The sequence below is a fragment of the Salvelinus fontinalis genome, chromosome 24, assembly GCF_029448725.1.
Source record: "Salvelinus fontinalis isolate EN_2023a chromosome 24, ASM2944872v1, whole genome shotgun sequence".
Classification (NCBI taxonomy): Eukaryota; Metazoa; Chordata; class Actinopteri; order Salmoniformes; family Salmonidae; genus Salvelinus; species Salvelinus fontinalis.
In genome coordinates, this window is record NC_074688.1 from 44,053,619 (window position 1) to 44,074,662 (window position 21,044).

The 21,044-nt window shown below is 48.2% G+C and overlaps 1 protein-coding gene across 1 annotated transcript in view; it reads right to left on the reverse strand.

Moving 5' to 3' along the window:
- Nucleotides 1–365: 365 nt before the first annotated feature.
- The window catches only part of prcp (prolylcarboxypeptidase (angiotensinase C)), a 44,709-nt gene continuing 24,030 nt past the window's right edge, over nt 366–21,044 (reverse strand). Inside the window, exons 7-9 of the mRNA XM_055880761.1 lie at nt 12,629–12,799; nt 11,777–11,964; nt 366–2,126 (exon numbers count right to left, since the gene is read on the reverse strand). Coding sequence (XP_055736736.1) covers nt 1,913–2,126; nt 11,777–11,964; nt 12,629–12,799 — 573 coding nt within the window. The 3' untranslated portion in view covers nt 366–1,912. The remainder of the gene's footprint in view (nt 2,127–11,776; nt 11,965–12,628; nt 12,800–21,044) is intronic.

The following is a 21,044-nucleotide window of genomic DNA, read 5'->3' on the forward strand; positions in this document are numbered from 1 at the left end:
CGCTGAGAGTTCCCCGTCACACTGAGAGTTCCCCGTAACCCTGAGAGTTCCCCGTCACCCTGAGAGTTCCCCGTCACGCTGAGAGTTCCCCGTCACACTGAGAGTTCCCCGTCACCCTGAGAGTTCCCCGTCACACTGAGAGTTCCCCGTCACACTGAGAACGCTCAGTGTTACAGGATGTATTCATATAGATTATAGAAGCAGCCCTCTGATGTTAAGCATTTCTACATATTAATAATTGTCACGCCAATGACTCATCCATCAAATGTCCATAACTTTCGAATGTTCAGTGTAGAATACACATTATTTATTTAGCAAGTATTCAGAATGTGAGTTTAGAGTTGCCAAGAGAGACAAAAACAGTATCAAATTAAAATTGCTTTTAATCTGGGCACAACACAATGGCAATAGCAGTAAGACATTACAGGGATATTGCTTAACAGCCACAGCCATTAATAAAGTCAATGAAACATGGTAACACAACATTGAGAGACTGGGTCCAGCCCTTCTGCTGCCGTTGTTAAATATGGGTCCATTTCTGGACCAAGTACAACTCAGGCCGTAGTATAAAAACGGTCAACTACAAGTGAATGTTATCAATTGATTGGAAAAACCTTTAGAATCACTGACTAATGCTAATTCTAGTTTAACAGAAATGGTCAATTACAAAGAATTGTAAACACTTACAAAAAAAAGCATACTTTTTTTTCCTGAGAGCTGTTAAATAAATATTTTCTGTACTAATTATACAATTAAACACAATTGTTGTTCTGATATACAGTATGTGTAAGCTATCAAACTTCAATTAAACACAAAACATAAAACACCGTAACTTCATTATTTAAATCTGGTGTTAATGTGAAAATGTCTTTAATTTTCAAATTAAGAAAATATTTATTTCGTTTTTTTTTTAAATGTGATATTCTAGCCCTTTCTGACACTCGTAAAAAAAATAAAAAATAAAAGACTTTGGCACAAAACAGAAAACACTGTCACCAATCATTGAAATCAATAAATCAACATTGAAATAGCTACCTAACTAAAACCTGATTTATTAGTGTAAGTAGTTCTTCCTTAAACTCATCACATCTGAAAACAATATTCAACTGAAAATCCATCAGTACATTCTGGTGGTAGAGAATGTTTTGTATTATTTGGCACCCTATTCCCTACATAGTGAACACCTTTTTGAACAGCGTCCATATGGGCTGTGGTCAAAAGTAGTGCACTACATAGGGAATAGGGTAACTTTTGGGATGCACTCATTGGCTTAGTTTCAATATCCACACTAGCATATCACTTAGAATACACGTCCAATTACATTGCTCCCCTTCTTAGTAGTATGCTAGAGAGGGCATTGCAACAAAGCCACATGTTATATGCTATGGTCTTTTAGCTTCAGGTAGTTTGAGAGGCTGGGGTTGCATCTAGTGCCTTACTTCTTGACCAGAGCCCTAGGGGTCCGGGATAAAATTAGTGCACTATATAGGGAATAGGGTGCCATTTTAGGCCGACCCTGGGTGTTTAAGTTCAGCGTGATTTAGTCTGGCAGTTTTAGTTCTGTTTGATTTAGTAATTGTAGTTCAGAGTGCTTTTACCTGGGAGTTGTAGTTCAGAGTGACTTAGCATGGGAGTTGTAATCCAGAGTGATTTAGCTTGGTAGTTGTAGTTCAGAGTGATTTAACCTGGTAGTTGTAGTTCAGAGTGATTTAGCTTGGTAGTTGTAGTTCAGAGTGATTTAACCTGGTAGTTGTAGTTCAGAGTGATTTAGCCTGGTAGTTGTAGTTCAGAGTGATTTAGCCTGGTAGTTGTAGTTCAGGGTGATTTAACCTGGTAGTTGTAGTTCAGAGTGATTTAACCTGGTAGTTGTAGTTCAGAGTGATTTAGCCTGGCAGTTGTAGTTCAGAGGGATTTAACCTGGTATTTGTAGTTTCCTGGCCTGTTTGATCCACAGTTTGAAGTATTCCACCTCCAGGGCGCGGGCTGAGAGGACGGTGTGAGGGTCATACTCGTTGTTGTAGCGTAGATCCAGGTGGTGAGCCCCGTCAGGTATCACTATGGCGACCACCGAGTCCGAGATGTTTCGGGTCACCCCACCACTTGACCACGGGTCCAGTCCTCCGTTACTGTAAGAGTTTAGAGGAGAGGGATCAATATATCACATTTATTTATATGATCCTTTTTTAAGGAAGGAGAATCAAATGGTGAAGCAGAGAAAGTTCATGTGGAATAACATCAAATGGCTTAACCTCTATTTAAGCAATAAGGCACAAGAGGCAGTGCTGTATCATGAATACAGTCACAGGTAAGAGGCAGTGCTATATCATGAATACAGTCACAGGTAAGAAGCAGTGCTATATCATGAATACAGTCACAGGTAAGAGGCAGTGCTATATCATGAATACAGTCACAGGTAAGAGGCAGTGCTATATCATGAATACAGTCACAGGTAAGAGGCAGTGCTATATCATGAATACAGTCACAGGTAAGAGGCAGTGCTGTATCATGAATACAGTCACAGGTAAGAGGCAGTGTTGTATCATGAATACAGTCGCAGGTAAAGGGCAGTGTTGTATCATGAATAAAGTCACAGGTAAGAGGCAGTGTTGTATCATGAATACAGTCACAGGTAAGAGGCAGTGCCATATCATGAATACAGTCACAGGTAAGAGGCAGTGTTGTATCATGAATACAGTCACAGGTAAGAGGCAGTGCTATATCATGAATAAAGTCACAGGTAAGAGGCAGTGCTATATCATGAATACAGTCACAGGTAAGAGGCAGTGGTATATCATGAATACAGTCACAGGTAAGAGGCAGTGCTGTATCATGAATACAGTCACAGGTAAGAGGCAGTGCTATATCATGAATACAGTCACAGGTAAGAGGCAGTGCTATATCATGAATAAAGTCACAGGTAAGAGGCAGTGCTGTATCATGAATACAGTCACAGGTAAGAGGCAGTGCTGTATCATGAATACAGTCACAGGTAAGAGGCAGTGTTGTATCATGAATACAGTCACAGGTAAGAGGCAGTGCCATATCATGAATACAGTCACAGGTAAGAGGCAGTGCTATATCATGAATACAGTCACAGGTAAGAGGCAGTGCTATATCATGAATACAGTCACAGGTAAGAGGCAGTGTTGTATCATGAATACAGTCCCAGGTAAGAGGCAGTGTTGTATCATGAATACAGTCCCAGGTAAGAGGCAGTGTTGTATCATGAATACAGTCACAGGTAAAGGGCAGTGTTGTATCATGAATAAAGTCACAGGTAAGAGGCAGTGCTATATCATAAATACAGTCACAGGTAAGAAGCAGTGCTATATCATGAATACAGTCACAGGTAAGAGGCAGTGCGGTGACAGCAGTTTGACAGCAGTTTGATTGGGTTGAATAGAACTGGGGAAGTGGGGACTGCTTTGGCCAAAACCGAAAAAAGGGTTTCTGATAAAAGTAAGGCTGTAGAAAAGCATGAGATTGGGACACTTAGACTGAGAAGGAAGATCTGAGATGAAGATATTTTATTGAATAGATAATGGTGTATTTAGTAAATACCAAGGTGGCTTAGCAGTTCAGACGTATTTTTCCGTGTTGTCGTGTCGTGTCCTGTATATATATATATTTACACCTTTTCTTCACATATCTTTTATTTATTTTATTATCCAAGAACTCAACTACAAAAGCTTTCCTGCAAAAGCTTTCCTGCAACCCGCTTCACCAATTACAATAAGTACTATTTACCTCAATCTGAAAATCCATCGTGGAAGATAGCCAGGGGCTAATTCAGAAGCTAGCCTGAAAGCTAATCCAGAAGCTACTCCGATAGCTAGCCAGAAGCTAATCTGTAGCTGCCCCGAAATTAGCCGGTTTGCTGGCTAGCGTTGGTGTTTCAGCTGCCCACGTTTTGCGGTCATCAGCTATTCCTCTAGCTCGATAATCTACCGGCACTTTTGTGCAACGCGACTCGGACCGGAGCATTCCGGGACTTTTTTTCTCTCAGTTTCCCCGGATTCCAACCGCAGCCTCTGGACACTTGCACCTTGATTTGGCAGCTAGCTAGCTGCATACCGTGTGACTATTGGCTTACGTCGACCCCGGAGCTAACTCAAATCATGCTGGAGCTAGCCAGCTGAGGAGTTCCATCACCATCCGGACCCGCTTCTTTGTTGCTGCTGCAGATACGGAACCCCACCGGGCCTTCACGACTGACTGCCGACGTTATCTGCCCGAGGGATTTATCCAACCGGCACCTCCGTCCCGGCGTTACCTGAACGCTCATCTGAGGCCCGCTAATCGTTAGCTGTCTTATCGGCTGCTATCTGAACAAAACCCCACTACACGGAACCTACCGACGGAAACGCACGAGGTATCTACAAACAGACCTCCATCCTATGCTGCTACCGATAGCCATATACCCGGCCAGCTGTCTGGATCGCCACGACCCCAACCAACCTCTACTCACTGGACCCTTATTTATCACTCGATTAAGCTTGCCTCTCCTTAATGTAAATATGCCTTGTCCATTGCTGTTCTGGTTAGTGTTTATTGGCTTATTTCACTGTAGAGATTCTAGCCCTGCTCTCTATACCATATCCAACCCTGCAGTTCCACCACCCACATATGCGATGACATCACCTGGTTTCAATGATGTTTCTAGAGACAAGATCTCTCTCATCATCACTCAATACCTAGGTTTACCTCCACTGTATTCACATCCTACCATACCTTTGTCTGTACATTATTCCTTTAAACTATTTTATCGCCCCCAGAAACTTCCTTTTACTCTCTGCTCTGGTAGCTCTAGGCGACCAATTCTCATAGCTTTTAGCCGTACCATTATCCTACTTCTCCTCTGTTCCTCTGGTGATGTAGAGGTGAATCCAGGCCCTGCAGTACCTGGCTCCACTCCTATTCCCCAGGCGCTCTCTTTTGATGACTTCTGTAACCGTAATAGCCTTGGCTTCATGCATGTTAACATTAGGAGCCTCCTCCCTAAGTTTGTTTTGTTCACTGCTTTAGCACACTCTACCAACCCGGATGTTTTAGCCGTGTCTGAATCCTGGCTTAGAAAGACCACCAAAAATTCAGACATTTTTATCCCCAATTACAATATTTTCAGACAAGATAGAACGGCCAAAGGGGGCGGTGTTGCAATCTACTGCAAAGACTGCCTGCAGAGTTCTGTTATACTATCCAGGTCTGTTCCCAAACAATTTGAACTTCTACTTTTAAAAATCCACCTCTCTAAAAACAAGTCTCTCACCGTTGCCGCCTGCTATAGACCACCCTCTGCCCCCAGCTGTGCTCTGGACACTATATGTGAACTGATTGCCCCCCATCTATCTTCAGAGCTCGTGCTGCTAGGCGACCTAAATTTGAACATGCTCAACACCCCAGCCACCCTACAATCTAAGCTTGATGCCCTCAATCTCACACAAATTATTAATGAACCTACCAGGTACCACCCCAATTCCGTAAACACGGGTACCCTCATAGATATCATCCTAACAAACTTGCCCTCCAAATACACCTCTGCTGTTTTTAACCAAGATCTCAGCGATCACTGCCTCATTGCCTGCATCCGTAATGGGTCAGCGGTCAAACGACCTCCACTCATCACTGTCAAACGCTCCCTGAAACACTTCAGCGAGCAGGCCTTCCTAATTGACCTGGCCGGGGTATCCTGGAAGGATATTGATCTCATCCCGTCAGTAGAGGATGCCTGGTCATTTTTTAAAAATGCCTTCCTCACCATCTTGAATAAGCATGCCCCATTCAAGAAATTTAGAACCAGGAACAGATATAGCCCTTGGTTCTCTCCTGACCTGACTGCCCTTAACCAACAGAAAAACATCCTATGGCGTTCTGCATTAGCATCGAACAGCCCCCGTGATATGCAACTTTTCAGGGAAGCCAGAAACCAATATACACAGGCAGTTAGAACAGCCAAGGCTAGCTTTTTCAAGCAGAAATTTGCTTCCTGCAACACAAATTCAAAAAAGTTCTGGGACACCGTAACGTCCATGGAGAATAAGAACACCTCCTCCCAGCTTCCAACCGCCCTGAAGATAGGAAACACTGTCACCACCGACAAATCCACTATAATTGAGAATTTCAATAAGCATTTTTCTACGGCTGGCCATGCTTTCCACCTGGCTACCCCTACCCGGGACAACAGCACTGCCCTCCCCTCTGCTACTCGCCCAAGCCTTCCCCATTTCTCTTTCTCCCAAATACAGTCAGCTGATGTTCTTAATGAGCTGCAAAATCTGGACCCTTACAAATCAGCCGGGCTAGATAATCTGGACCCTTTCTTTCTAAAACTATCTGCTGAAATTGTTGCCACCCCTATTACTAGCCTCTTCAACCTCTCTTTCGTGTCGTCTGAGATCCCCAAAGATTGGAAAGCAGCTGCGGTTATCCCCCTCTTCAAAGGGGGGGACACCCTTGACCCTAACTGCTACAGACCTATATCTATCCTACCCTGCCTTTCTAAGGTCTTCGAAAGCCAAGTCAACAAACAGATTACCGACCATTTCGAATCACACCACACCTTCTCCGCTATGCAATCTGGTTTCAGAGCTGGTCATGGGTGCACCTCAGCCACGCTCAAGGTCATAAACGATATCGTAACCGCCATCGATAGGAAACAATACTGTGCAGCCGTATTCATTGACCTGGCCAAGGCTTTTGACTCTGTCAATCACCACATCCTCATTGGCAGACTCGACAGCCTTGGTTTCTCTAATGATTGCCTCGCCTGGTTCACCAACTACTTCTCTGATAGAGTTCAGTGTGTCAAATCGGAGGGTCTGTTGTCCGGGCCTCTGGCAGTCTCTATGGGGGTGCCACAGGGTTCAATTCTTGGACCGACTCTCTTCTCTGTTTACATCAATGATGTCGCTCTTGCTGCTGGTGATTCTCTGATCCACCTCTACGCAGACGACACTATTCTGTATACTTCTGGCCCTTCTTTTGACACTGTGTTAACAACCCTCCAGGCGAGCTTCAATGCCATACAACTCTCCTTCCGTGGCCTCCAACTGCTCTTAAATACAAGTAAAACCAAATGCATGCTCTTCAACCGATCGCTGCCTGCTCCTGCCCGCCTGTCCAACATCACTACTTTGGACGGCTCTGACTTAGAATATGTGGACAACTACAAATACCTAGGTGTCTGGTTAGACTGTAAACTCTCCTTCCAGACCCACATCAAACATCTCCAATCCAAAGTCAAATCTAGAATTGGCTTCCTATTCCGCAACAAAGCATCCTTTACTCATGCTGCCAAACATACCCTTGTAAAACTGACCATCCTACCAATCCTCGACTTCGGTGATGTCATTTACAAAATAGCCTCCAAAACCCTACTCAATAAATTGGATGCAGTCTATCACAGTGCCATCCGTTTTGTCACCAAAGCCCCATATACTACCCACCACTGCGACCTGTACACTCTCGTTGGCTGGCCCTCGCTTCATACTCGTCGCCAAACCCATTGGTTCCAGGTCATCTACAAGACCCTGCTAGGTAAAGTCCCCCCTTATCTCAGCTCGCTGGTCACCATAGCAGCACCTACCCGTAGCACGCGCTCCAGCAGGTATATCTCTCTAGTCACCCCCAAAACCAATTCTTCCTTTGGACGCCTCTCCTTCCAGTTCTCTGCTGCCAATGACTGGAACGAACTTCAAAAATCTCTGAAACTGGAAACACCTATCTCCCTCACTAGCTTTAAGCACCAGCTGTCAGAGCAGCTCATAGATTACTGCACCTGTACATAACCCATCTACAATTTAGCCCAAACAACTACCTCTTTACCTACTGTATTTATTTATTAATTTATTTTGCTCCTTTGCACCCCATTATTTCTGTCTCTACTTTGCACTTTCTTCCAATGCAAACCAACCATTCCAGTGTTTTTTTTAGTTTTTATTTTACTTGCTGTGTTGTACTCACTTCGCCTCCATGGCCTTTTTATATTTTTATTTATTTATACATATATCTGTTTGCCTTCACCTCCCTTATCTCACCTCACTTGCTCACATTGTATATAGACTTATTTTTTTATCTTTTTCACTGTATTATTGACTATATGTTTGTTTTTACTCCATGTGTAACTATGTGTTGTTGTATGTGTCGAACTGCTTTGCTTTATCTTGGCCAGGTCGCAATTGTAAATGAGAACGTGTTCTCAATTTGCCTACCTGGTTAAATAAAGGTTAAATAATAAAAAATAAAATAAAAAAATATCATGAATACAGTCACAGGTAAGAGGCAGTGCTATATCATGAATACAGTCACAGGTAAGAAGCAGTGTTGTATCATGAATACAGTCACAGGTAAGAGGCAGTGTTGTATCATGAATACAGTCACAGGTAAAGGGCAGTGTTGTATCATGAATACAGTCACAGGTAAGAGGCAGTGCTATATCATGAATACAGTCACAGGTAAAGGGCAGTGTTGTATCATGAATAAAGTCACAGGTAAGAGGCAGTGTTGTATCATGAATACAGTCACAGATAAGAGGCAGTGTTGTATCATGAATACAGTCACAGATAAGAGGCAGTGTTGTATCATGAATACAGTCACAGGTAAGAGGCAGTGCCATATCATGAATACAGTCACAGGTAAGAGGCAGTGCTATATCATGAATAAAGTCACAGGTAAAGGGCAGTGTTGTATCATGAATAAAGTCACAGGTAAGAGGCAGTGCTATATCATGAATACAGTCACAGGTAAGAGGCAGTGCTATATCATGAATACAGTCACAGGTAAGAGGCAGTGCTATATCATGAATACAGTCACAGGTAAGAGGCAGTGCTATATCATCAATACAGTCACAGGTAAGAAGCAGTGTTGTATCATGAATACAGTCACAGGTAAGAGGCAGTGCTGTATCATGAATACAGTCACAGGTAAAGGGCAGTGTTGTATCATGAATAAAGTCACAGGTAAGAGGCAGTGCTATATCATGAATACAGTCACAGGTAAGAGGCAGTGCTATATCATGAATACAGTCACAGGTAAGAGGCAGTGCTATATCATGAATAAAGTCACAGGTAAGAGGCAGTGCTGTATCATGAATACAGTCACAGGTAAGAGGCAGTGCTGTATCATGAATACAGTCACAGGTAAGAGGCAGTGTTGTATCATGAATACAGTCACAGGTAAGAGGCAGTGCCATATCATGAATACAGTCACAGGTAAGAGGCAGTGCTATATCATGAATACAGTCACAGGTAAGAGGCAGTGCTATATCATGAATACAGTCACAGGTAAGAGGCAGTGTTGTATCATGAATACAGTCACAGGTAAGAGGCAGTGTTGTATCATGAATACAGTCCCAGGTAAGAGGCAGTGTTGTATCATGAATACAGTCACAGGTAAAGGGCAGTGTTGTATCATGAATAAAGTCACAGGTAAGAGGCAGTGCTATATCATGAATACAGTCACAGGTAAGAAGCAGTGCTATATCATGAATACAGTCACAGGTAAGAGGCAGTGCTATATCATGAATACAGTCACAGGTAAGAGGCAGTGCTATATCATGAATACAGTCACAGGTAAGAAGCAGTGTTGTATCATGAATACAGTCACAGGTAAGAGGCAGTGTTGTATCATGAATACAGTCACAGGTAAGAGGAAGTGTTGTATCATGAATACAGTCACAGATAAGAGGCAGTGTTGTATCATGAATACAGTCACAGGTAAGAGGCAGTGCTATATCATGAATACAGTCACAGGTAAGAAGCAGTGCTATATCATGAATACAGTCACAGGTAAGAGGCAGTGCTATATCATGAATACAGTCACAGGTAAGAGGCAGTGCTATATCATGAATACAGTCACAGGTAAATGGCGTTCTTCGACCCGACGTGATAGCCTTAAATGTTCGGTCCGACGTATGCCTAAAACTGTTGCCAACATATTAAAATAACAATAAATAACATATTTTAATAAAAAAGTTAATTTGATAAGTAAATTCATACACTGTAATTCTTCCACCAGAAGACATAGTCCAGACAAAACTCTGGTTGTTAGTTATTTTGGTCATGTTGCTACAGATGCCAGTCAGTCGTTCATTATGTTAAAATAGTTGCTATGCAAAAGGTCTGGTCGTCCGTTCTAAACAAAATGGTCGCTATTCAGGCTGGATAACGTTCTTGTCACCTAGCTAGCTAGCTAGATCAGCTAACTCAGTCATGTCAAACTTTGAGCCTGGACTGACAAGACACGAGCTGCAGATTCCTTTCTTTGAACCTGGACTGACAGGGACACGAGCTGCATGGTCCTTTCTTTGAACCTGGACTGACAGGGACACGAGCTGCAGGTTCCTGTCTTTGAACCTGGACTGACAGGGACACGAGCTGCAGGTTCCTTTCTTTGAACCTGGACTGACAGGACACGAGCTGCAGGTTCCTTTCTTTGAACCTGGACTGACAGAGACACGAGCTGCATAAGATGGCTGAACCTCTATTGGGTAACAGTGTATTAATTAAGATGGCTGAACCTCTATTGGGTAACAGTGTATTATTTAAGATGGCTGAACCTCTATTGGGTAACAGTGTATTATTTAAGATGGCTGAACCTCTATTGGGTAACAGTGTATTATTTAAGATGGCTGAACCTCTATTGGGTAACAGTGTATTATTTAAGATGGCTGAACCTCTATTGGGTAACAGTGTATTATTTAAGATGGCTGAACCTCTATTGGGTAACAGTGTATTATTTAAGATGGCTGAACCTCTATTGGGTAACAGTGTATTAATTAAGATGGCTGAACCTCTATTGGGTAACAGTGTATTATTTAAGATGGCTGAACCTCTATTGGGTAACAGTGTATTATTTAAGATGGCTGAACCTCTATTGGGTAACAGTGTATTATTTAAGATGGCTGAACCTCTATTGGGTAACAGTGTATTATTTAAGATGGCTGAACTTCTATTGGGTAACAGTGTATTAATTAAGATGGCTGAACCTCTATTGGGTAACAGTGTATTATTTAAGATGGCTGAACCTCTATTGGTAACAGTGTATTATTTAAGATGGCTGAACCTCTATTGGGTAACAGTGTATTATTTAAGATGGCTGAACCTCTATTGGGTAACAGTGTATTATTTAAGATGGCTGAACTTCTATTGGGTAACAGTGTATTAATTAAGATGGCTGAACCTCTATTGGGTAACAGTGTATTATTTAAGATGGCTGAACCTCTATTGGGTAACAGTGTATTATTTAAGATGGCTGAACCTCTATTGGGTAACAGTGTATTATTTAAGATGGCTGAACCTCTATTGGGTAACAGTGTATTATTTAAGATGGCTGAACCTCTATTGGGTAACAGTGTATTATTTAAGATGGCTGAACCTCTATTGGGTAACAGTGTATTATTTAAGATGGCTGAACCTCTATTGGGTAACAGTGTATTATTTAAGATGGCTGAACCTCTATTGGGTAACAGTGTATTATTTAAGATGGCTGAACCTCTATTGGGTAACAGTGTATTATTTAAGATGGCTGAACCTCTATTGGGTAACAGTGTATTATTTAAGATGGCTGAACCTCTATTGGGTAACAGTGTATTATTTAAGCATTAAGACATGAGAACCTGTTGATTATCGTAAATAACACATGGCGAGGGCTGTACTTAGGCACGGTCCAAGTTAGATTGACGTGTCCGGGAACAATTCCAGAACACAATCTCTAGTTCCATGGTCACAGGTAAATCTTCTGTCTCTCACTCAGTAAAATCAGCAGGTGTTAAGATTACCTGAAGATGATGTTACTGTGAGAAGCGATGTCCAGTCCTCCGTAGACGGTCGCTGCCCAGTCAGCCCGCGGACGTACCCCGAACAGGGAGTTACACTCATCTGAGAAGGCCTGGAAGTTCCAGTCCTGGGGCTCAAACATGTCCTGTACCCCGTCAGTGCAGAGTGGCATCACCATCTCTGTACACGCCTGGAGGAGGGAGAAGGGGAAAGGAGCAAGATGACCTACTGCTCTTCAGACATCTAAACATTTTACTGTAGAGGGAGGGAGAGGGGGAAAGGAGCAAGATGACCTACTGCTCTTCAGACATCTAAACATTTTACTGTAGAGGGAGGGAGAGGGGGAAAGGAGCAAGATGACCTACTGCTCTTCAGACATCTAAACATTTTACTGTAGAGGGAGGGAGAGGGGGAAAGGAGCAAGATGACCTACTGCTCTTCAGACATCTAAACATTTTACTGTAGATGCTAACAGGGTTCACACAGATAAAGAGGACCAGACGAGAGAGTGCATATAGAGGACCAGACTAGAGGGTCCATATAGAAGACTAGACTAGAGGGTCCATATAGAGGACCAGACTAGAGGGTCCATATAGAGGCCCAGACTAGATGGTCCATATAGAGGTCCAGACTAGAGGGTCCATATAGAAGTCCAGACTAGAGGGTCCATATAGAGGTCCAGACTAGAGAGTCCATATAGAGGTCCAGACTAGAGGTTCCTAAGAGCCCTATTCCCTAATTAGAGCACTACTTTAGACCAGAGCCCTATTCCCTAATTAGAGCACTACTTTAGACCAGAGCTCTATATAGGGAATAGGGCGCCATTTTAGAAAGAGCCTGTGAGTTTGTGTTACCTGGTAGTACCAGCCGACGAAGCCCAGGTTCCCTGTAGCCGTAGAGGAGGTGTTGAGACAGGGACAGTTTCCTGTGTAGTTGTAGTAGACTCTGGCAGCTTCAGAGATACCCTCTAACAACTGGTAGTCTGACACACTGCTGGGGTCAAAACCAAGGTGCTTGCACACCACCTGGGATCAAAACAAGAAAAGATAGCACGGATGGGGAGATTTTTTATTTTTTAAAGTAGGCAGACACTTTGGGTTTATAAATTAGAATTATTGTCTCGGTATACTAAATACAGGATATTTTTTGGTCAGTGTTCGTCACATGAAGCACAAACATGGAACAATTACTAATGAATTTATACATGTCTGACAACAGCAGAGTGAAAATACTTTACCCGCTAATTAAATAGTAATACTAAGGTAAATACTAGGTAATAAGTACGAGTTTTTTTTTAAGGTAATCTTTTAAAGCACTTTGTTTACAAAACAAACCCCTCAGTTCCATTTCAGTCCAAATCCAAACGGCTCAACCAACGTTAGAAAGCTCTCTCTCTCTCGTCTCGGAGCTGTTTACCGGTTGATTTCTCATGAAACACCATTTCACTTTATTTTTTGTTGTTTTTAAATGTAGTGTCTAATTTACATATGAAATTGAGTGGAGTGGAACTAAAGGCTTAACTTAAATGTACAGCTCTGCGCTTAGCAAAGCGGGGAGACATATTTAGTTTAGCCATGCATGAGGAGGTTAAAAGATTTAACGATCTAGCTATGGTCCCGTCCCGTCCCCTCCTCTCCGCCTCATTCTCACCCTTCCAGGACGACTTCTCAACTTTATCAAAGTCACTGTTTCAACTACAGTGACAATAACTGCAGTTGAGATACATTTAAAATGGGATATATATATATATATATTTGTTTTTTTTGGGTTCATCGTTCGTGGTTTGCTTTCAGATATAGTTACTGTATTGGTAGTTGTCATGGTAGCAGCAGAGTTTGCTGCCTGTTCTGTCGCTAGCTGTTTTTTGTTCTGTCAGTCTTTGTAAAGGCTGTTGGAGAGACTGTGGCTGCTTGTTAGGACGTTGGACTGGAGTTCTGGCAGAATGGAGGCTGTTACTGAGGCTTTTGTCTACAGGCGGGCTAGGGAGGAGGAGGAGGAGGAGGAGGAGGTTGAGGAGGAAGGGGGAGGATGTCGATGGATATATGAGAAGGAGGGGTAGAGCAACAGGCATGTCTGAACCGCAGATTTATACCATGAAAAAAAAAAATCCAGCAATTGCTCTAAAGCATCTCCTCTCTACTTTTCAGATAGGATTAGTCTCCTACATTCATCTTTGCCAACAGATTTCCCCCCTTTAAGCCCTCAATACTCCCTTCCCACAGTCACTCACATAATCACATTAGCTTTGTCATTAAAAAAGCTCACTGACTAAACCGCTTAAACCACCCATAGGGCAGGCATACATTACAGGCACTGAGCTACAACAGATCCAAATGTCCATTTAGCTTCTCCGTGTCTGCTAACCTGCTGCACCACTAGAGGATTTAGGATTTATATATATCGATGAGGACCGTAAACGTTGTTTGTTTCAAAAAAACTGCACTGAAAGTGATATATTTATAGTATTGAATCAGTAATGGAAGAGTGGACAGGTCAGAAAACTCACAGGAGGGTGGGCAAGTACTAGCGGGGTTTAGGGTTCAGGGTTTAGGGTTTAGGGTTCAGGGTTTAGGGTTCAGGGTTTAGGGTTCAGGGTTTAGGGTTCAGGGTTTAGGGTTTAGGGTTTAGGGTTCAGGGTTTAGGGTTTAGGGTTCAGGGTTTAGGGTTTAGGGTTCAGAGTTTAGGGTTCAGGGTTTAGGGTTCAAGGTTTAGGGTTCAAGGTTTAGGGTTTAGGGTTCAGGGTTTAGGGTTCAGGGTTCAAGGTTTAGGGTTCAAGGTTTAGGGTTCAGGGTTTAGGGTTCAAGGTTTAGGGTTCAAGGTTTAGGGTTCAAGGTTTAGGGTTTAAGGTTCAGGGTTTAGGGTTTAGGGTTCAGGGTTTAGGGTTCAGGGTTCAAGGTTTAGGGTTTAGGGTTCAGGGTCAATGGTGTGCATTGGTTGGTAACGTGACGTGTCAGGGGAGATGGTACAAAGAACGATGGGTCAGAGTCCTTCAGCCTTCTATAACAGCCTCTACAGTCCAGGTATCACTGAGTCCTTCAGCCTTCTATAACAGCCTCTACAGTCCAGGTATCACTGAGTCCCTCAGCCTTCTATAACAGCCTCTACAGTCCAGGTATCACTGAGTCCCTCAGCCTTCTATAACAGCCTCTACAGTCCAGGTATCACTGAGTCCTTCAGCCTTCTATAACAGCCTCTAGAGGATGTGGCAGGGCAGCTAGAGGAAACAGAGCCAGAGAGGCTGTGGCAGGGCAGCTAGAGGAAGCAGAGCCAGAGAGGCTGTGGCAGGGCAGCTAGAGGAAGCAGAGCCAGAGAGGCTGTGGCAGGGCAGCTAGAGGAAGCAGAGCCAGAGAGGCTGTGGCAGGGCAGCTAAAGGAAACAGAGCCAGAGAGGCTGTGGCAGGGCAGCTAAAGGAAACAGAGCCAGAGAGGCTGTGGCAGGGCAGCTAGAGGAAGCAGAGCAAGAGAGGCTGTGGCAGCTAGAGGAAGCAGAGCCAGAGAGGCTGTGGCAGGGCAGCTAGAGGAAGCAGAGCCAGAGAGGCTGTGGCAGGGCAGCTAGAGGAAGCAGAGCCAGAGAGGCTGTGGCAGGGCAGCTAGAGGAAGCAGAGCCAGAGAGGCTGTGGCAGGGCAGCTAGAGGAAGCAGAGCCAGAGAGGCTGTGGCAGGGCAGCTAGAGGAAGCAGAGCCAGAGAGGCTGTGGCAGGGCAGCTAGAGGAAGCAGAGCCAGAGAGGCTGTGGCAGGGCAGCTAGAGGAAGCAGAGCCAGAGAGGCTGTGGCAGGGCAGCTAGAGGAAGCAGAGCCAGAGAGGCTGTGGCAGGGCAGCTAGAGGAAGCAGAGCCAGAGAGGCTGTGGCAGCTAGAGGAAGCAGAGCCAGAGAGGCTGTGGCAGTGCAGCTAGAGGAAGCAGAGCCAGAGAGGCTGTGGCAGCTAGAGGAAGCAGAGCCAGAGAGACTGTGGCAGGGCAGCTAGAGGAAGCAGAGCCAGAGAGGCTGTGGCAGGGCAGCTAGAGGAAGCAGAGCCAGAGAGGCTGTGGCAGGGCAGCTAGAGGAAGCAGAGCCAGAGAGGCTGTGGCAGGGCAGCTAGAGGAAGCAGAGCCAGAGAGGCTGTGGCAGGGCAGCTAGAGGAAGCAGAGCCAGAGAGGCTGTGGCAGGGCAGCTAAAGGAAACAGAGCCAGAGAGGCTGTGGCAGGGCAGCTAAAGGAAACAGAGCCAGAGAGGCTGTGGCAGGGCAGCTAGAGGAAGCAGAGCAAGAGAGGCTGTGGCAGCTAGAGGAAGCAGAGCCAGAGAGGCTGTGGCAGGGCAGCTAGAGGAAGCAGAGCCAGAGAGGCTGTGGCAGGGCAGCTAGAGGAAGCAGAGCCAGAGAGGCTGTGGCAGGGCAGCTAGAGGAAGCAGAGCCAGAGAGGCTGTGGCAGGGCAGCTAGAGGAAGCAGAGCCAGAGAGGCTGTGGCAGGGCAGCTAGAGGAAGCAGAGCCAGAGAGGCTGTGGCAGGGCAGCTAGAGGAAGCAGAGCCAGAGAGGCTGTGGCAGGGCAGCTAGAGGAAGCAGAGCCAGAGAGGCTGTGGCAGGGCAGCTAGAGGAAGCAGAGCCAGAGAGGCTGTGGCAGGGCAGCTAGAGGAAGCAGAGCCAGAGAGGCTGTGGCAGCTAGAGGAAGCAGAGCCAGAGAGGCTGTGGCAGTGCAGCTAGAGGAAGCAGAGCCAGAGAGGCTGTGGCAGCTAGAGGAAGCAGAGCCAGAGAGACTGTGGCAGGGCAGCTAGAGGAAGCAGAGCCAGAGAGGCTGTGGCAGGGCAGCTAGAGGAAGCAGAGCCAGAGAGGCTGTGGCAGGGCAGCTAGAGGAAGCAGAGCCAGAGAGGCTGTGGCAGGGCAGCTAGAGGAAGCAGAGCCAGAGAGGCTGTGGCAGGGCAGCTAGAGGAAGCAGAGCCAGAGAGGCTGTGGCAGGGCAGCTAGAGGAAGCAGAGCCAGAGAGGCTGTGGCAGGGCAGCTAGAGGAAGCAGAGCCAGAGAGGCTGTGGCAGGGCAGCTAGAGGAAGCAGAGCCAGAGAGGCTGTGGCAGGGCAGCTAGAGGAAGCAGAGCCAGAGAGGCTGTGGCAGGGCAGCTAGAGGAAGCAGAGCCAGAGAGGCTGTGGCAGGGCAGCTAGAGGAAACAGAGCCAGAGAGGCTGTGGCAGGGTAGCTAGAGGAAACAGAGCCAGAGAGGCTGTGGCAGAGCAGCTAGAGGAAGCAGAGCCAGAGAGGCTGTGGCAGGGCAGCTAGAGGAAACAGAGCCAGAGAGGCTGTGGCAGCTAGAGGAAGCAGAGCCAGAGAGGCTGTGGCAGGGCAGCTAGAGGAAGCAGAGCCAGAGAGGCTGTGGCAGGGCAGCTAGAGGAAGCAGAGCCAGAGAGGCTGTGGCAGGGCAGCTAGAGGAAGCAGAGCCAGAGAGGCTGTGGCAGGGTAGCTAGAGGAAACAGAGCCAGAGAGGCTGTGGCAGGGCAGCTAGAGGAAACAGAGCCAGAGAGGCTGTGGCAGGGCAGCTAGAGGAAACAGAGCCAGAGAGGCTGTGGCAGGGCAGCTAGAGGAAACAGAGGCAGAGAGGCTGTGGCAGAGCAGCTAGAGGAAGCAGAGCCAGAGAGGCTGTGGCAGCTAGAGGAAGCAGAGCCAGAGAGACTGTGGCAGGGCAGCTAGAGGAAGCAGAGCCAGAGAGGCTGTGGCAGGGCAGCTAGAGGAAACAGAGCCAGAGAGGCTGTGGCAGGGCAGCTAGAGGAAGCAGAGCCAGAGAGGCTGTGGCAGGGCAGCTAGAGGAAACAGAGCCAGAGAGGCTGTGGCAGGGCAGCTAGAGGAAGCAGAGCCAGAGAGGCTGTGGCAGCTAGAGGAAACAGAGCCAGAGAGGCTGTGGCAGGGCAGCTAAAGGAAACAGAGCCAGAGAGGATGTGGCAGGGCAGCTAGAGGAAGCAGAGCCAGAGAGGCTGTGGCAGCTAGAGGAAACAGAGCCAGAGAGGCTGTGGCAGGGCAGCTAAAGGAAACAGAGCCAGAGAGGATGTGGCAGGGCAGCTAGAGGAAACAGAGCCAGAGAGGCTGTGGCAGGGCAGCTAGAGGAAGCAGAGCCAGAGAGGCTGTGGCAGGGCAGCTAGAGGAAGCAGAGCCAGAGAGGCTGTGGCAGGGCAGCTAGAGGAAACAGAGCTAGAGAGGCTGTGGCAGCTAGAGGAAGCAGAGCCAGAGAGGCTGTGGCAGTGCAGCTAGAGGAAGCAGAGCCAGAGAGGCTGTGGCAGGGCAGCTAGAGGAAGCAGAGCCAGAGAGGCTGTGGCAGCTAGAGGAAGCAGAGCCAGAGAGGCTGTGGCAGTGCAGCTAGAGGAAGCAGAGCCAGAGAGGCTGTGGCAGGGCAGCTAGAGGAAGCAGAGCCAGAGAGGCTGTGGCAGGGCAGCTAGAGGAAGCAGAGCCAGAGAGGCTGTGGCAGGGCAGCTAAAGGAACCAGAGCCAGAGAGGCTGTGGCAGCTAGAGGAAGCAGAGCCAGAGAGGCTGTGGCAGGGCAGCTAGAGGAACCAGAGCCAGAGAGGCTGTGGCAGGGCAGCTAGAGGAAGCAGAGCCAGAGAGGCTGTGGCAGGGCAGCTAGAGGAAGCAGAGCCAGAGAGGCTGTGGCAGGGCAGCTAGAGGAAACAGAGCCAGAGAGGCTGTGGCAGGGCAGCTAGAGGAAACAGAGCTAGAGAGGCTGTGGCAGGGCAGCTAAAGGAAACAGAGCCAGAGAGGCTGTGGCAGGGCAGCTAGAGGAAGCAGAGCCAGAGAGGCTGTGGCAGGGCAGCTAGAGGAAACAGAGCTAGAGAGGCTGTGGCAGGGCAGCTAAAGGAAACAGAGCCAGAGAGGCTGTGGCAGGGCAGCTAGAGGAAGCAGAGCCAGAGAGGCTGTGGCAGGGCAGCTAGAGGAAGCAGAGCTAGAGAGGCTGTGGCAGGGCAGCTAGAGGAAGCAGAGCCAGAGAGGCTGTGGCAGGGCAGCTAGAGGAAGCAGAGCTAGAGAGGCTGTGGCAGCTAGAGGAAACAGAGCCAGAGAGGCTGTGGCAGGGCAGCTAGAGGAAGCAGAGCCAGAGAGACTGTGGCAGGGCAGCTAGAGGAAACAGAGCCAGAGAGGCTGTGGCAGGGCAGCTAGAGGAAGCAGAGCCAGAGAGGCTGTGGCAGGGCAGCTAGAGGAAGCAGAGCCAGAGAGGCTGTGGCAGGGCAGCTAGAGGAAACAGAGCCAGAGAGGCTGTGGCAGGGCAGCTAGAGGAAGCAGAGCCAGAGAGGCTGTGGCAGCTAGAGGAAACAGAGCCAGAGAGGCTGTGGCAGGGCAGCTAAAGGAAACAGAGCCAGAGAGGATGTGGCAGGGCAGCTAGAGGAAACAGAGCCAGAGAGGCTGTGGCAGGGCAGCTAGAGGAAGCAGAGCCAGAGAGGCTGTGGCAGCTAGAGGAAACAGAGCCAGAGAGGCTGTGGCAGGGCAGCTAGAGGAAGCAGAGCCAGAGAGGCTGTGGCAGGGCAGCTAGAGGAAGCAGAGCCAGAGAGGCTGTGGCAGGGCAGCTAGAGGAAGCAGAGCCAGAGAGGCTGTGGCAGGGCAGCTAGAGGAAGCAGAGCCAGAGAGGCTGTGGCAGGGCAGCTAAAGGAAACAGAGCCAGAGAGGCTGTGGCAGCTAGAGGAAGCAGAGCCAGAGAGACTGTGGCAGGGCAGCTAGAGGAAGCAGAGCCAGAGAGGCTGTGGCAGGGCAGCTAGAGGAAGCAGAGCCAGAGAGGCTGTGGCAGGGCAGCTAGAGGAAGCAGAGCCAGAGAGGCTGTGGCAGGGCAGCTAGAGGAAGCAGAGCCAGAGAGGCTGTGGCAGGGCAGCTAGAGGAAACAGAGCCAGAGAGGCTGTGGCAGGGCAGCTAGAGGAAGCAGAGCCAGAGAGGCTGTGGCAGGGCAGCTAGAGGAAGCAGAGCCAGAGAGGCTGTGGCAGGGCAGCTAGAGGAAGCAGAGCCAGAGAGGCTGTGGCAGGGCAGCTAGAGGAAGCAGAGCCAGAGAGGCTGTGGCAGGGCAGCTAGAGGAAGCAGAGCCAGAGAGGATGTGGCAGGGCAGCTAGAGGAAACAGAGCCAGAGAGGCTGTGGCAGGGCAGCTAGAGGAAGCAGAGCCAGAGAGGCTGTGGCAGGGCAGCTAGAGGAAACAGAGCTAGAGAGGCTGTGGCAGGGCAGCTAAAGGAAACAGAGCCAGAGAGGCTGTGGCAGGGCAGCTAGAGGAAGCAGAGCCAGAGAGGCTGTGGCAGGGCAGCTAGAGGAAGCAGAGCTAGAGAGGCTGTGGCAGGGCAGCTAGAGGAAGCAGAGCCAGAGAGGCTGTGGCAGGGCAGCTAGAGGAAGCAGAGCTAGAGAGGCTGTGGCAGCTAAAGGAAACAGAGCCAGAGAGGCTGTGGCAGGGCAGCTAGAGGAAGCAGAGCCAGAGAGGCTGTGGCAGGGCAGCTAGAGGAAGCAGAGCCAGAGAGGCTGTGGCAGCTAGAGGAAGCAGAGCCAGAGAGACTGTGGCAGGGCAGCTAGAGGAAACAGAGCCAGAGAGGCTGTGGCAGGGCAGCTAGAGGAAGCAGAGCCAGAGAGGCTGTGGCAGGGCAGCTAGAGGAAACAGAGCCAGAGAGGCTGTGGCAGGGCAGCTAGAGGAAGCAGAGCCAGAGAGGCTGTGGCAGCTAGAGGAAACAGAGCCAGAGAGGCTGTGGCAGGGCAGCTAAAGGAAACAGAGCCAGAGAGGATGTGGCAGGGCAGCTAGAGGAAACAGAGCCAGAGAGGCTGTGGCAGGGCAGCTAGAGGAAGCAGAGCCAGAGAGGCTGTGGCAGCTAGAGGAAACAGAGCCAGAGAGGCTGTGGCAGGGCAGCTAGAGGAAGCAGAGCCAGAGAGGCTGTGGCAGGGCAGCTAGAGGAAGCAGAGCCAGAGAGGCTGTGGCAGGGCAGCTAGAGGAAGCAGAGCCAGAGAGGCTGTGGCAGGGCAGCTAGAGGAAGCAGAGCCAGAGAGGCTGTGGCAGGGCAGCTAAAGGAAACAGAGCCAGAGAGGCTGTGGCAGCTAGAGGAAGCAGAGCCAGAGAGACTGTGGCAGGGCAGCTAGAGGAAGCAGAGCCAGAGAGGCTGTGGCAGGGCAGCTAGAGGAAGCAGAGCCAGAGAGGCTGTGGCAGGGCAGCTAGAGGAAGCAGAGCCAGAGAGGCTGTGGCAGGGCAGCTAGAGGAAGCAGAGCCAGAGAGGCTGTGGCAGGGCAGCTAGAGGAAACAGAGCCAGAGAGGCTGTGGCAGGGCAGCTAGAGGAAGCAGAGCCAGAGAGGCTGTGGCAGGGCAGCTAGAGGAAG